General features: G+C 31.1%; 1 protein-coding gene across 1 annotated transcript in view; it reads right to left on the bottom strand.

Annotated features, from left to right (window-relative positions):
- Window positions 1-823: 823 nt before the first annotated feature.
- Window positions 824-17,812, bottom strand: part of LOC111639816 (disks large-associated protein 5-like) — a 24,071-nt gene continuing 7,082 nt past the window's right edge. Inside the window, exons 5-6 of the mRNA XM_023385769.1 lie at window positions 1,110-1,296; window positions 824-1,030 (exon numbers count right to left, since the gene is read on the bottom strand). Coding sequence (XP_023241537.1) covers window positions 891-1,030; window positions 1,110-1,296 — 327 coding nt within the window. The 3' untranslated portion in view covers window positions 824-890. The remainder of the gene's footprint in view (window positions 1,031-1,109; window positions 1,297-17,812) is intronic.

Below are 17,812 nucleotides of genomic sequence, written 5' to 3'. Positions count from 1 at the left end.
AGGTGAACGTCCGTTAAGTGAAAAGTCCGTTATACGAAATGCATTTTCCCATAAAAATACATATTAAAACATATAATTTGTTCCACAGCACAAAATAACCGTACTGTACCATAAAAAAAATGAAAATGGAGCAGTCACCAATTATGCCGGGTAGTCAGATGTTGTGAGGAGGAGGTAGAGGATCACTTTCTTCACACATTCATACAGATACAGGGGTCNGGATGTAAATGTATTAGTTTGAACCTATCAGTACCTAATGGAACGAATAAATTAAGACGAACAAAATAATTTTTAGTTCTAAATGTTGACAATAGATGGCGTTAGTAGTATTTTAAAATGCGCTATCGTCGTGTTTTCACTGAGTTACATATACCCGATGATGAGTGGCCGCCGTATCTATAGTACTATACATACTATGCCTAAATATTTCTAGCGGATTATATTTGACGGGGGTTAATTAGGTATAGTTTTTGCGGGGATTATATTGTACCCTTTGTACATAGTTGTACAAAGAAGTTTTGTAGGCCCTAATTTTTTATACACGCTAAACAAAAGTAAAGCCGCAAAAACTATACCTAATTAATAATAATACTTCTTAACGCGAGCGAAGCCGCGGGCAAAAGCTAGTACTGTATATTCTGGATATAAGTTATAGGCAATTTTATGGTTAAATTTTAATGTTGTTACAGGTTAATAAAGTAATTTTGTGCACTTTCAATTTTAAATTGCTAATGCATCTTACAATTAAAAAATTGAGTATTTTATTAAAAATTACCAGTAATAAATTGTTACAATTATTAATATAGTATCCTTATATAAAAATACAAATCTAAAATACTGATATGGCAAATATATTATACAAAAATGATGAATACTGTAGCTGCTGAATATCATTGTATATCAAAATTAATTTTTTGTTTTGATTTGGATAATTTTTTGGCAGATTGAGTCACACTTGTAAGAATAAATGAACTTTTTGGAGTTTTGTTTTGATTTTGTACTGAAGTAGAGATTGGAGTTTTCACTTTCTCTGTCAAAAAAGTTTGATGTATTGTAAATAATAATCATCATTAATATATGTATGTATTTTACATTATTATGCAACTTACCATAACATTTAAAAGAAGCTGGTGACTTCAATGGGCTATTTATAACAAAAAATCCAGGCACTTCAAATGTTTTCATATCACTTTTATTTTCCGAATAATTTTCCATTCCCATTAACTTTTTACGAGCTTTTAAGATATGTTCCTGTAGGCAATTATTACGACTTCTAGCTTTGGGAATATATTTTTTCTAAATGAAAATTTAAAAATTATTAGTTTACTCAATACATGTAGCTTTTAAAATTGATATTATTATTAATTTCAATCGGCTAAGAATTAGGTAACTTCTTAATAGCATTATAATTATTGTGATTATGTTTTTAGATAAAAGAAACTTCTATATATATTTTCCAAGTTGTACTATAATTTTTATTTTAAGATTTTTTGAAAATTCTTACATATAATTTAAATAATCAAAGATTTTCTCTTACACAAATGAATCTACAAATGAGGAACTTTTAATCAAATGTACAGAACTTTGAGATCTTGACAATACATCAGACTCACAAATGAATTTTATAGTTTAATTCTGGATATCAGATCATTTTATTCCAGAGATAATAAATGTTAAGAAAGTACATGTATATCATCAGAAATTAGAGAATTAGCATCATTAAATATTATAAATCTTATTAATAACTTACATAACAAAATAATTAAATATTTCTTTACATCAAATTTTTAAAAAGGAAACTTTTCAGTAATAATCCATAGAATAAGCATAAATAACAAAAATGCAAATACAGTAAAAGCTTGATATTATTAACCACACAATATAATGGACTTTGTGTTATTACAGACAGTTGACATCAATCTGACCAAAAGTATGAGAAAATAACTCACTTTCTATAACGGACTATTTTTCAGGTCTCATGGACCACTGTTCTGTTATTACATACTTTTTAGTGGCTGATTTATTTTGTTATAGTTTTCATTTAACTTACTTCATTTGCATAAAGAAATACAAAAATAATTACAAATTCATTTTTAATAATTTTTTCAGTGTAGATTTTCACATTACATTAAGTTGTTTTCATTTCCTTTAGTGACAAGCCTAAAATTTGTAATATAAAGCAAAGCAATGGATCATACATCTAAAGCTTTTTGTTTTCTTTTAACACAAAAAATAAATATAATTTGTTAGATTAAAGATGGAATATCTCAATCTGAAGTTGGTAAAGAAATGTCTCTGAGTAAGCAGATAATTTCAGAATTTGGAAAGCGAGAGAAAAACTATAACAGGCTTTTCTTAAATACAATAGTTCTACAGAAAGGTAAAACATGAAGTCTTATACTATCCCTGTTATACAAATTTAGGCTGCATCACAGGTAAAATTTTAAATTAAGTACAGGATTAGCAGCCTTTTTTACTCTTCATGTAGTAAACATTTTGCATACATGAAAAAAATTACTGTTAATTTTTGATGCAGGTAGCACTCGATTACACTGGTTTTCAACTTCAGGGCTCACCCTGAAGTTGAAAACCAGTGTAATTGAGATCCATTCTAACATGATTCTACTGTATAGTAATATACTTTATTACAGACTTATCCATTATATCAATGAGTAAGCGCAATAAAATGGACTTTCATTATAATGGACCAATTTCTTCAGTCCCATGGTGGTCCATTATATTGAGCTTTTACTGTACTGTACATAATTTAAATGTATGACCAACTAATATCATTAAAACATAACTTTGTTATTATGATGATACTATTGGCCGTAGTTTTATTTTGCACAAATTATAAGACTCAACACATTAAGATTCAATGTATTAAGCTCTGAAATTGTGCTTGTTATTTTCTTATACTTATTGTTTTTAATATATTTTAATTAAAAGTAGAATCTGCTTAATTAGAATAATGATTTACTATTATTAGAATTAGCATGTCTGAAAACAAGTTAAAATACATTTATAAAAATTCACTTCTTATAATCAGAGTTGCAGTTATAATCATCATCTTCAGATAAATAGTGCAAAACAACTTTAAAATGTCTATCAACCTCAACATGTGGCTGATGATGATATTTCTATATCATTATCATTATTAAATACTTATTTTAATAACTCTTAAAGCTAATAAAATAAAATTTCCACTAATTACATCTTATTTACATTTGCTGCTTAATGTTATTAATTGGTTATCATCATCAGTTTTGGCAAGTCTTACAATAAGTGGCTTCTACTGCAGTACTTAATCAAACTTTTTAAAACTAAAAAAATAAAAATTTAAGATTGTTCTTCAATGGGCAAAATTTTTTAAAATTTTTACACAAAAGGTTCTTGTATCAGCTAATCCATAATTTGAGTATAGCTCATGTGACAAATCTTACCTGGGAGCTGACAGTACTTGACTAGAATCTTTTGGTATATTTAAAAAAAAATGAACACTGGCAATCCAACATGTACTTCAAACACTGTTAGTCTCAACCCTTTGCATACTAATATAAACTTCCTTTCTATTGCACATCACAATAGCCTAATAAAGATTCATAAAACGTTGTAAATTACAGCAAAAGCTGTACCTAGCAGATTAATTACTATATTTGGATCAGCCTTTTTATATGTTTATAGCTTAAATGGACACTGCCTTCTGTGAACAATAGACAAAAAGTTTACACAATTTGACAGAACTAGTAAAAAATTACTAGTTCTGTCAAATTGTTCTGTCAAATTGTTGTAATATGTGTTCTGTCAACAAACACATATTACAACAACTTATATTTTCAATATATAAATGTGTTAAACAATATTACTGTTTATTTTTGAGTCAGTAGTCAAGTAGACTTAACTCATGTACCTGATAAACAGAAAAATTCCAGAATAATTTTTACTTATTCAAAAGTCAAATTGTCACTGGGTTGATATAACTCTTCACATTTACAGTCAAACCTTGATTTTTGAACAATTTGGTCAAGGAACAAAATTTTGAACGCTGTTTGCCCCAGTTGCCAAACAAGCTACTCGGCAAGAGTAGCTTGTTTGGAAACCAGACAACATATGGCCAACTTCATATACTTCCTGTGTTTTAATAAAAGTCAATGACAGGAATACCAATTCTGAAGTTAGTGGTGCCAAGCTCGCCTCATATCATTAGACATCACAACACAAACCATCAATGATGTTATTCAAATTAGATTTCAATGCTCATGCAGGTAAGATACTATTTCTGTTTTGTGGTATGTGCCATAGTTGAATTTAAATCAAATTAATTAATAAAACTGCATTAATTGACATTTGCTTAATATAAATGGCATCCAAGAATTCATGTTTAAATATGCTTAACTTAAATTAAATAACAAAAATNCAAGCGGAATCCCAACGGGAGCTCTGTACTTCAGATACACTAATATATTCTAATAATACTAATATATTATAAAAATAGCAGATTGTCATTGGCAACGGCAAAAGAGTGGAAACATCATTTGCACTGTTCACAGAAAGTCCGTTATTCGCCTAACGTAACTGCCAAACGGAAAGTCTGTTGTTCGAGTCACGTAAAGGCCAAATAGAAAGTCCATTGTTCGCAACGTCCATTATTCGAGGCGTATGTTATACGAGGCACCGCTGTAGTTTTATTATATTTATTTAAAAATATTCATGTACAGTACAGTACAGTACATATGGGATTCATGTGTAGTATTATCTTCTCAAATAAATTATTATTTGAAAAGATAATATTACACATGAATCCCAAATAATCCCTCAAATAAATTATTATTTGAGAATACAGTCATATATGAATAATGATAATGTTGTTTAAGACCGATTTTGTTAATAAAAAATATAATTTTATTAACATTATTCAATCTGTTTGCTCTTTCAGAGCACAATTTTGTGGATATTTATTATAGAAGCGTGTGAAACAAACATTTCTGCAGTGTGCACATTGAATAAATGCATTTTTACAATAAGATGACGATTGTTTTTTCAGAGACATACAGTAATGGCAAAAAGTAGAGCTACCCTTGACATATGTTTTAAAAATGTAACCTCTATTTTGTTCACCACGTACTATATAATTAATATTGTGATAGTTGAAAAGAGCACAAAAAAAAAGAGTCAAAATACTCAATTAACTAAAACAGTTTTTATATTTTACACTGTATCAAAAGTAGAACTACCAAAGGAAGTATGCAGATTTGTCCAGTATTTTTAGGACAAATATTAGTATTTTGTGATGTAACCAGAGCTTCTGATCACTGCATCACATCTATGTCCCATTGAATTAAGTAAGTTGTCAAGCAGTGATGTGGGAGTCCCATACCATGCTTTTTGAATAGTAGACCACAGTTCATCCGGATTCGAATACATATACTGGCATATATGGCACTCAACTTTATCCCAAAGATTCTCTTTGGGGTGTAGGTCTGGCAATTGCACTGGCCATGTCAGAAGATTCATCCTTTTCTATTAAAACCATTGCTTTACCAAATTTGCTGTGTTTTGGGTTGTTGTCCTGTTGAAGATCCATTTCCTTGGCATTGAACGATGTGCATGAGGAAGCATTTGATTCTGCATATGTCCTGATAATTGATTTGATCCATTATTCCATTAATTGGACCAATTCCCTTTGCAAAGAAACATCCTCATATTATTATGCAGCTACCACCATGCTTTATTATAGAAACTATGTATTTTGGGTCATATCTCATGTTCACTGATCATCTGATATATTGTATACTATCACTAGAGAAAACATTGAATTCAGATTCATCACTCCATAACACCTTGGGCCATTTTTGTTCGGTCCAAGTGATGAGTTTATGTGCAAACTCTAATCTCAACTTTTTGTTTTTTGCAGAGACAAGTGGTTTCTTTGCTGGTGATCTCCCATGTAATCCAAAACTAGTCAAACGTCTTTGTACAATCCTTAAGCTTATATCTGGGTTACCCACTTTACGTTTAATATGTGTAGTCAAATAAGGGTTGGATGCACTCTTACACTTGATCAAATGATCTAACTGATGATGTTTTTTATGGTCTACCTGGCTTTGGCAGAAACAATGGTCCCATATATTTGAAAACACTTCATCACTTTCACAACAATAGTTTTATGCACATCAAAGATTTTACCAATTTCTGTAAAGGTCTTTTTTTTCCTTCAAACACATATCTACCATTCTTTGTTTGATATCATTTGATAATTGTATTCCTCCAGACAACTTAGTTGATTCAATGGAATGTAGGTGTGATGCAGTGATCAGCTCTGGTTATGCCACAAAATGCTAATATTTTGTCCTAAAAATACTGGACAAATCTGCATACTTCCTTTGGTAGTTCTACTTTTGTCACCGTGTAAAATATAAAAACTTCATTTTTTTTGTTTGTAAATCAGATTTAAAATAAAATCCGTTTGATTCAATTGAGTATTTTGACTCTTTTGTGCTCTTTTCAACTATCACAATATTAATTATGAAGTAGGTGGTAAACAAAATAGTGGTTGCATTTTTAAAACATATGTCAAGGGTAGCTCTACTTTTGGCCACTACTGTATGTAAACTTGATTAATGCTTAAAAATATTTCTCTGTCATCAGCTAATTTGGAGGAGAATTATGCATACTGCATCTTTTGAGTATTTAATGTTTTCTCCTACCATCATTGCACCTCTGAAATTGACAAAGAACCCTTGGCTGCAATTAGGCCTTGATTTTGAGGGATACTTTCACAATACATAAAAGCATTGTTTAAACATAATTTTGAATATTGTCGTGCAGTGATTCTTCTGCAGAACAAATTTCTATGCTATCAATTTTAGCAGGAGATATTGAAGCCATCTTTTCATTCTTTAGTGAACAAAAATGCAATTATATACACATTTAGGTTAAACAATGACTTTACAGTACATACATACATACTGTGGCAACGTACGAATAGAGAAAATGTTTTGTTTTTAAATAAATGTTAGCATTTGACATTGATTTGTTATTTGAAACTGATGGATTTTATTAGAGAGGTTGCGGCCGACGTTTTCAACACAAAAATGTGTATGTTGGACGTTCAACACTGCCTTCCTGTGAGCCTAGAAGTTTGACAATGGCGTTTGGGATGTTGAGCATGATTCCACTAACGTTCCAAATGCCGTTGTCAAACTTTTAGGCTTACAGGAAGGTGGCGCTGAATGTCCAACATACACGTTTTTGCGTTGAAAACGTTGGCTGCAACCTCTCTATTATTACCCTATTTCTTGTACCATGGTAGTTTTCTAACAATAAATCAGTTTTAATTTATTACATTGCCAATATATATCAGAACAACAATCGATATCTATTTCTTTCTCAAATAGCTTGAACAAAAACTGAGATTAAAGGAGAAGAGCATGACCTGTAATGTTAATGCAAAGATGAATAGGTTATTTATCCCAACTTCTCATACTGGTTACTGATATTTTACCTGTCATAGTTGATAAATAATTTAGATATTTTAATGTATTGATCAGATTTCTATGACTAAGTAATAAATTAACTAAAAAAAATGAGAACACCTCTATAACACGACATTGAACTAGTCCAACAATGCCTTGAATATGATTTTTTTAAATAAGTACATATTTTATCAGTGATGCAATTTTTGTCTAAAAATCTAACAAATAACAGTAAAATATTTTATTAAACCATGAGTTTAACAATAGAATTCAGAATTACAGTATATCAACACTAATACTGTAAATTTCACAGCATTTGGCAATATGTCAATACTAAATATGCCTTAGCTGCTGCACTGATATTAAACTACAACACTGCACAATTTGTAACAACTACTAACATTTTATAAGATCTGTAGTATAGTGGTAGAGTGCATGGAATGGGAATAGAATTTTATAACAATTATGAATATACATGTAACTATTAGACTTACAGATGTTTATATATTAAAGCCAAATGATTGCTGGATTAAATTGGACTATACAACCACTATTATTAATAATTCAAGGCATGCCTCTATATCAGTGATTTTTCAGCCAGCGTGTCAAGAGGATCCTAGGTGTGCCGCAAAAATTTTTGAAGGTTATTAAATAAACTATTTTGGAAAGAAGCCCATATCAAAATTAAAATTTCTTTAAATTGATTATTATTATAACAATGAAAAACTTGTATAAACATATACATAATGTAAATATATACTCATAAGCAAAATTATATGTGCATAACAACAGGTTATTTCATTTTAAATGAAACTTTTTTAAAATCAAAAAATGTATCTATAATTGTCCATATTTAGTTCAAATTATTTTAACTTAGAAACAGCAAGACATTGGAGAGGTTTCTAAAGACAATTATCATGCCACTTTTAAATGCAAATTAAGACAATGTTAATTGCTTTTTTGATATTTAAATTAATAATTTTCATTTACAACTATTGTTGTAACCTGCTGCTATTTTAAGAAACAATAATACTGTTTTATTTAATTCACAATAAATATAGACAAAAAAATTAGGTTAAGTGGCAAGTAATATGGCAATAGAATGTTTACAAACACAACTTTAAATCATGTGATTTTTCCATGGAAATTTAATTATAGATAGGTACAAGTGTGTCATGAGATAAAAAAAGGTTGAAAAACACTGCTCTATATGAAGTTAATCTGAGTCTCAATATAAGTTGCAATTTCAAGGTCATCAGATTGGCTAACAACAGCAACTTGTCACATACTCCCATGCTTTAGGCATGCCTGTTTAAACAGTTTCACATGTCATTGGCATAATTTACTATTGCTTACACTTTGTAAGGTGTAAGCAATGTCCTATGTGGTATATTGCAATTAAGCAAGGTATGAAGAAAAAAAGTTCTACTAGAAGAAGAAGAAAACTTTCAAGAGATTACTCTTCAGAAATGAAATTAGATGGCTTGATCAATCAATAGGTTTCAAAAATGTTGAAAGAAATTAAATACAAAAGATGGTTTTTTTCCAATAAGTGAAAGATTTAGAAAAACTTGTTAGCAACAAAGCCAAAGAAAATGAAGACTAAATTAAAGAGGTTATTACTAAAAAAGCAACCAAGGATTTAAAAAGGTGCTTGAATTACATTGAGAAAGGAAAGTGAAAACATTTTCAATCAGGATCATTTTCACTGAAAAGTGTTATTTCTAAGCAATCAGTGTTAAATGCAATAAATCTATAAAGTTAATAATTACATGAGAGGGGGAAAAAAGCAAAAAAAAAAAGTTCATTGTTTATAAAATGTGATTTTATATTTGGTATGCAATATTGACTTTTTATTTAATAAACTTGACAATTTCTTTTTGGAAAAAAGAAATATATTTTTACATATAAATGTATTCCTATTAAGACTAATATTTTTACCTCTGAGAATGAAGTTTTGTGTAAAAAAGTAATTTAGTGGGAAGCATCCTCTCTGTTAATTGAGGTATGGTGCCAAATTTCTCAGTACAGATATTATTAACTCAAATTTTGAATTAATAAAAGATTATCTGTATATCTGGGCAGAAATTTTCAAATTGCAGACCTATGCATTTCCACTGTTATCCACCTGTCTGTTCTTGAGATTAACAAATCAGTAATCCAGAAGTCATATAATTTTAAATTAAAAGATTATTAAATATTGCAGCCTGGCATTGTGACAATGTCACAATAAATACAGTGGTGCCTCGTATAACAGATGCTGCAAACAAAGAACTTTCTGTTTAGCCATTATGTGACTCAAGCAACGGACTATCCGTTCAGCAGTTACGTGAGGCTTTCTGCAAACAGTGCAAATCCGTTCAGCAGTTACGGACTTTCTGCAAACAGTGCAAATGATGTTTCCACTCTTTTGCCGTTGCCAATGACAATCTGCTATTTTTATAATATATTAGTATTATTAGAATATATTAGTGTATCTGAAGTACAGNTCCAAAGATATTTATCATGGTATTTCTCAGAGGTGTGTCTTGCAGTTTAAAAATATCATTGTACTGTACAATGCCAGCCATAAGATGAGCTCTGACCTTGACCCATGTGGGCACCCTTTGTTTATGTTTTTGATGATGCTACTGGTTCCAGTCATAATGCTGGCTTTCCTTTCTGAAGGAAGATTCTATAAAGCCTGTATATATTCCTGGGGCATTTAATTTTTTCCAGAGCCATGAGGATGGTCGGCCACCACACGCGGTCAAAGGCCTCTTGAAAGTCAATTGCCACAGCCAGCATGTGTTTGTTATTGGGTTTTGCATTGTCAATGATCCCCAGCATCTGTTGTAGAACAGTTATGGTGCTCCTGTGTTTGTGGAGACCATGTTAGTTGTTATGTAGGAAACCTTATTTCTCCATTACAAATTCCAGCCTTTTCGAAAGTAGAGCATCCAGGATTTTGCCAAGTATTGGCAACAGTGAGATAGGACAGTAATCTTTTGATGTTGAAGGGTACCCTGACTGTGTTTTAGGTATAAGTTTTATCTCTGCATGATTGTCTTATTGGGTAGTCTTGGGTTGTCTTTTACGTAATGGAGAGCTTTATCTCGCTGTTTCCATGTTTTGGGAAAATATTGCAGTTCTAGATACTTATTGTAGATAACCACAGATGATAGCATAACAGGCAACATAGCTAAGCACACATTTATGTGTGCTTAGCCATGTTGCCTGTTATGCCATCTGGGCCTGGGGCCTTCCTCCAGTTAATTTCCTGACAAAGCTTAGCTATCTCACTAGGACTGAAGTTAGTGTCCAATTCTGTCTTCAGAGCTAGTGGTCACTTCTTCCTCATGGTCGTGTGATAGTGATTGTCTGTTTCTGTCTGGTCTGTAGGAAAGAGCTCAGACAGTAGATAATCGTAAGTCTCTGTAATTGTCTTTGTAAAGTTTCTGTCCCCTTTTCTTACTGTGGTTGGCACCTGGAAATGTTTATATTTATTTAAAACCACTTTAAAGGGTTTACTCCATGGATTTTGGTTGACACTAGTTTTGCAAAACTCCTTCCATAAATTGGTTCTGCTGTTATTGATGATTTCTTTAAACTCTTTCTGTGCTCTACTATACTCCTTGTGGAGGGCCTCCCTCCATGTAGGATCTGAAGTTTTCCAATAGGCCCTTTTCTTTTCCTCACATTATGTCTCATTTTTTGTAACTCCAGATTCCACCATGAAACTTTGCTACTATGGTCTTTAATGGTGGTTGCTCTCATGTAGGCTTGGTTGGTGCAAGCACCCATGAAGTTAACTGAATTAAAGTCTAAGAATTTAAGTCCCCCACCAAGTTCTCTCATATTGATGTTCTGGACAAGTAATGTATAAGGTACTGTACATTCTGACTTATATAATTTTACAACAGAGTTAATCTAATATGTTTTGCTAGAGGACTACTCATTTTTAATGTCCTTTAGAAATCTATTACAGTGAAATTCCATTAACACAGCATCTGGTATGACAGCAAACTTGATAAGCCAGCATGTCCAGCTTGTCTTGGGGGAATATCGGTGCACTGGGTATTCATCTATATTTATATGTAACTATGTAGCCTGTTAACTAAAGCTAAAAATAATAATTAAAACTGGCCTTTACACCAAAAGTAAAAATCAAAGCAATTGAAACATAATATTCTGGAAAATATGGCTAAAGTATTTGTCAGTCTTCATTGACTGCCTGGATGAAATATAACTAAATCAGAGTTAAGTCTCTATTTATAGCACTTCTTTGTAAAGTGATTGTTTTGGTTTCAGGTTTCAGTTGGCAATGACAGAACATTTTGCTTTTAATATAAATGTAGATAATATAACATCTCCTATTCTCACTAAGAATCTTTAACAATATACAGTCAACACACCTTAATACTGAGAACGCACATTTATTCAGCTAAACAAACATTTTCAACCCATTTCATGGGCCATCATCAGGTTAAAGACGTTCGAATCCGAGCCATTATCGAACACGTTCAAATTTAAATTATATTAGAACATATGTTGAAATTAAATTACATAGACAAGCATAACGAAATTAATACAATAAATACAAAAAACAAAATAATATAAAAAGGAATACAAAATACGGTAACTTTTTGCAATACAATATGTAAACAATTTTTATATATTAACACAGGTTTTCATTGAGCCTGGTGGATGTATCATCCTACGAGTTTTTTCTGATTGTATTTCCATGCCGACGGTAAAATGGTTGCATCCTTATAGTTTAAACATTTATCCGTCAAGCTGGATCTGTAGATCTCACACTTCTCTGTTGTGGATGCAAGTGTATCAAGCAGAATCATTACAAAGGTACACTCGCCAAGAGTGTACCTTTGTAATGATTCTGCCTCCTCCCATTTAACTATTGATCCATCTATGTGCGCTATTTTTGATAATGCTGTTGCATCTTGGCTCTTTGCAACGTCATACTTATGCTCCTTCATCCTCATGCTAAGGTTTTTATTAGTGACTCCTATATATTCTTTATCTATTCCTAATTGGTCATTCTTGTACGGTATTGCATATACTCCTGCTTGTCCTTTTTCATTAATTTTTTCTTTGTCGTTTCTGAGCAACGTATATACTGTGGGGAGCTCTTTTGTATACTATATTGGTGTTTTTGTAGTTCGTGATTTCTTTCATAACTGGGAATAGACGTTTATTATATGTAAATTTTGTGATGTTGCTGCTTCCCTCTGGTTTTTTCTTTTTGCTCTTTCTAGGATCGTTGTACGCAGTAATTAGACGCTCTACAGATCTTGTTCCAAATCCCAACCCTTTCACCACTTCTTTAATTCTATTCATTTCCTCTATCATGTCTATCACGTTGGAGCAATACAGAAACGCTCTTCTGATTAGCGCCCTAAAGGCAGAGAGTTTTTATACAGTTGGATCATTAGATGTCGCTGGTATATATATCGGATCATGAGTAGGCTTAATATACACCTTTGTATACGTTGATCCATTCCTAAATTCAATGTTAATGTCCAAGAAATGTAGTTCTTTGCTACTAATCTGTTTTAGGTTCAGTTTTAAACCATGCTGGTTGGAATTCATTTGGCTCAAGAATTGTTGTATCTTTGTGTCGTTCTTCCATACAATTAGCACATCATCAACGTATCTTTTGTATAGGATTATGTCTTCATTATAGTTGATACATGCAGAACACTCCATTTTTCTCACCACTAACTCACAGAGCAGGCCAGACATTGGGCTGCCCATCAGGACCCCCCCTTAACTGTTTAAAAATTTTACCTTCGAAACTGAAAAATGATTGAAAGCATACAAGATCCGCCATCATCTTGAGGTCCTTTCGTTGTTCAGATGCATTCAGGTGCAACTCACATAATAGGTTTACTAGTGCATCAAAACATGAAGTAAGATTTATTGATGGATACATGCTCTTGAAGTCCATAACCGACCCAACTTCGTTGTCCATCAACAATAGCTCATGCAGATCATTCACTAAGTTAAACATGTTTTTTGTGACAAATTGGTAGTCTTCAATCTGCTCCGACAAATACTTATGCATACGTTTTTCCAGTTTATAGGTTGGTCCTTTATATTTCTCTACCACGGGCTTAATTTCGTTGTTGTTTTTATGTATTTTTGCAAACCCAAAGATTTGGAACAAGATCTGTTGTTCCAAATAATTACCACATACAAGGATCCTAGAAAGAGCAAAAAGAAAAAACCAGAGGGAAGCAGCAACATCACAAAATTTACATATAATAAACGTCTATTCCCAGTTATGAAAGAAATCACGAACTACAAAAACACCAATATAGTATACAAAAGAGCTCCCCACAGTATATACGTTGCTCAGAAACGACAAAGAAAAAATTAATGAAAAAGGACAAGCAGGAGTATATGCAATACCGTACAAGAATGACCAATTAGGAATAGATAAAGAATATATAGGAGTCACTAATAAAAACCTTAGCATGAGGATGAAGGAGCATAAGTATGACGTTGCAAAGAGCCAAGATGCAACAGCATTATCAAAAATAGCGCACATAGATGGATCAATAGTTAAATGGGAGGAGGCAGAATCATTACAAAGGTACACTCTTGGCGAGTGTACCTTTGTAATGATTCTGCTTGATACACTTGCATCCACAACAGAGAAGTGTGAGATCTACAGATCCAGCTTGACGGATAAATGTTTAAACTATAAGGATGCAACCATTTTACCGTCGGCATGGAAATACAATCAGAAAAAACTCGTAGGATGATACATCCACCAGGCTCAATGAAAACCTGTGTTAATATATAAAAATTGTTTACATATTGTATTGCAAAAAGTTACCGTATTTTGTATTCCTTTTTATATTATTTTGTTTTTTGTATTTATTGTATTAATTTCGTTATGCTTGTCTATGTAATTTAATTTCAACATATGTTCTAATATAATTTAAATTTGAACGTGTTCGATAATGGCTCGGATTCGAACGTCTTTAACCTGATGATGGCCCATGAAATGGGTTGAAAATGTTTGTTTAGCTGAATAAATGTGCGTTCTCAGTATTAAGGTGTGTTGACTGTATATTGTTAAAGATTCTTAGTGAGAATAGGAGATGTTATATTATCTACATTTATATTAAAAGCAAAATGTTCTGTCATTGCCAACTGAAACCTGAAACCAAAACAATCACTTTACAAAGAAGTGCTATAAATAGAGACTTAACTCTGATTTAGTTATATTTCATCCAGGCAGTCAATGAAGACTGACAAATACTTTAGCCATATTTTCCAGAATATTATGTTTCAATTGCTTTGATTTTTACTTTTGGTGTAAAGGCCAGTTTTAATTATTATTTTTAGCTTTAATTAACTGGCTACATAATATTAATAAGTATTAATATAATAATAATAAATTTTTGTTATTTAATTTAAGTTAAGCATATTTAAACATGAATTCTTGGATGCCATTTATATTAAGCAAATGTCAATTAATGCAGTTTTATTAATTAATTTGATTTAAATTCAACTATGGCACATACCACAAAACAGAAATAGTATCTTACCTGCATGAGCATTGAAATCTAATTTGAATAACATCATTGATGGTTTGTGTTGTGATGTCTAATGATATGAGGCGAGCTTGGCACCACTAACTTCAGAATTGGTATTCCTGTCATTGACTTTTATTAAAACACAGGAAGTATATGAAGTTGGCCATATGTTGTCTGGTTTCCAAACAAGCTACTCTTGCCGAGTAGCTTGTTTGGCAACTGGGGCAAACAGCGTTCAAAATTTTGTTCCTTGACCAAATTGTTCAAAAATCAAGGTTTGACTGTAAATGTGAAGAGTTATATCAACCCAGTGACAATTTAACTTTTGAATAAGTAAAAATTATTCTGGAATTTTTCTGTTTATCAGGTACATGAGTTAAGTCTACTTGACTACTGACTCAAAAATAAACAGTAATATTGTTTAACACATTTATATATTGAAAATATAAGTTGTTGTAATATGTGTTTGTTGACAGAACACATATTACAACAATTTGACAGAACAATTTGACAGAACTAGTAATTTTTTACTAGTTCTGTCAAATTGTGTAAACTTTTTGTCTATTGTTCACAGAAGGCAGTGTCCATTTAAGCTATAAACATATAAAAAGGCTGATCCAAATATAGTAATTAATCTGCTAGGTACAGCTTTTGCTGTAATTTACAACGTTTTATGAATCTTTATTAGGCTATTGTGATGTGCAATAGAAAGGAAGTTTATATTAGTATGCAAAGGGTTGAGACTAACAGTGTTTGAAGTACATGTTGGATTGCCAGTGTTCATTTTTTTTTAAATATACCAAAAGATTCTAGTCAAGTACTGTCAGCTCCCAGGTAAGATTTGTCACATGAGCTATACTCAAATTATGGATTAGCTGATACAAGAACCTTTTGTGTAAAAATTTTAAAAAATTTTGCCCATTGAAGAACAATCTTAAATTTTTATTTTTTTAGTTTTAAAAAGTTTGATTAAGTACTGCAGTAGAAGCCACTTATTGTAAGACTTGCCAAAACTGATGATGATAACCAATTAATAACATTAAGCAGCAAATGTAAATAAGATGTAATTAGTGGAAATTTTATTTTATTAGCTTTAAGAGTTATTAAAATAAGTATTTAATAATGATAATGATATAGAAATATCATCATCAGCCACATGTTGAGGTTGATAGACATTTTAAAGTTGTTTTGCACTATTTATCTGAAGATGATGATTATAACTGCAACTCTGATTATAAGAAGTGAATTTTNTGCAATTCTTTCGGATAATCGACGCTCTACTGTATATAAAAAATGTTTACATATTGTATTGCAGGAAATTACCGTATTTTGTATTCCTTTTTATATTATTTTTGTTTTTCGTATTTATTTTATTAATTTCTTTATGCTTATTTACGTAATTTAATTTCAACATATGTTCTAATATAATTTAAATTTGAACGTGTTCGATAATGGCTTGGATTCGAACGTCTTTAACCTGATGATGGCCCATGAAATGGGTTGAAAACGTTTGTTTAGCTGAATAAATGAGCGTTCTCAGTATTAAGGTGTGTTGACTGTATATTGATAATATAACAATATATTGCAATCGTAAACTTTTTATGCATGAAATACAGCTAAAAGGATAAAAAAAGAAGGCTTTGTTTTGGGGTTGGGAACAGATTAATCCATTTTATATTGTTTCTTATGGGAAAATTTGTTTCAGTTTGTGAACAACTTTTAAGAATGAATTACATTCAAAACCCAAGGTTTGACTGCATTTTTAAATTTAGCTTTAAAATCATTAAAAGATCTATATTAGAACTGTTTATTGGAATACTTCCTAATATAAACTTGTTTTGTTAAAGTAACTTTTTTTTCATAGACATTTCACCATTACAGGATACGTGTAGACTTCCTTCAATATTGTAATTGCTTCATTGCTCAGAGAGGAAAGATGAGATGAGTAAGAGTATCTCCTACTCTCTGAGACACAATACACTTAGTTGGATCAATTTTATGTCATTTAATTCTGGGATTGTGAAGGGAGGAATATGAAATTGAACACAATATCTGAAAGCGTGGGTTTCAGAAATTATAAGTATGTTTTTAAAAGAATATCAAAATACCTATTATCTTCATCAGAAAGGTAACAATATATCAATAAAATTTGAAATGAATTTAAAAGTATAAATGAAATATTTCATCATTAAAACGAATAAGAATGTTTATCATTTAATATATCATAGTTTTATGTTGGACTCCAAAGATGCATAAATGTGAACCACAAACAATACTCTATATTTGCTGTAGAAAAAATTACAATAAAACAGAGTAGTGTCTCATTTACATACTTCTTTCTAACTTAGATAGCATTGCACATACCATCCCAAAATATTGATTTGATTTCTATATATCAATTAATTTTTGTCCATTCAATTTGCTGAGTTTACATGTAGTATCATCTAGTGGCAAAAGAATTTTAAAAATAATATTCATTTAATTATTGCAACAATAATGTAGTGGGAAGTAGACAGACTATATTATTACTGACACAGGTAGCAGTAATAACATTCAGGACATGTGTAACACTGTCCTGAATGCACTCACATGCATTCAGGACAGTGTTACACTGTGAAAACTACATAAGTATTTAATTTTCCACAAATAACAATGCTGGTTTTTTCATTTCTGAACAATACTTTCTTAATTCTAAAAAGTGCCCACCAGTGGCTGAGTGGATGGAACTACTTAAATTTACAGTAAAACTGTAATTGCATATTATATTAAAAATTATAATTTATATATATA

The sequence above is a fragment of the Centruroides sculpturatus genome, unplaced genomic scaffold, assembly GCF_000671375.1.
Source record: "Centruroides sculpturatus isolate CEXI.00-Female unplaced genomic scaffold, Cexi_2.0 scaffold1096, whole genome shotgun sequence".
NCBI lineage: Eukaryota > Metazoa > Arthropoda > Arachnida > Scorpiones > Buthidae > Centruroides > Centruroides sculpturatus.
Note: the sequence above shows the minus strand (reverse complement) of the source record. Positions and strands in the feature narration are given on the sequence as shown.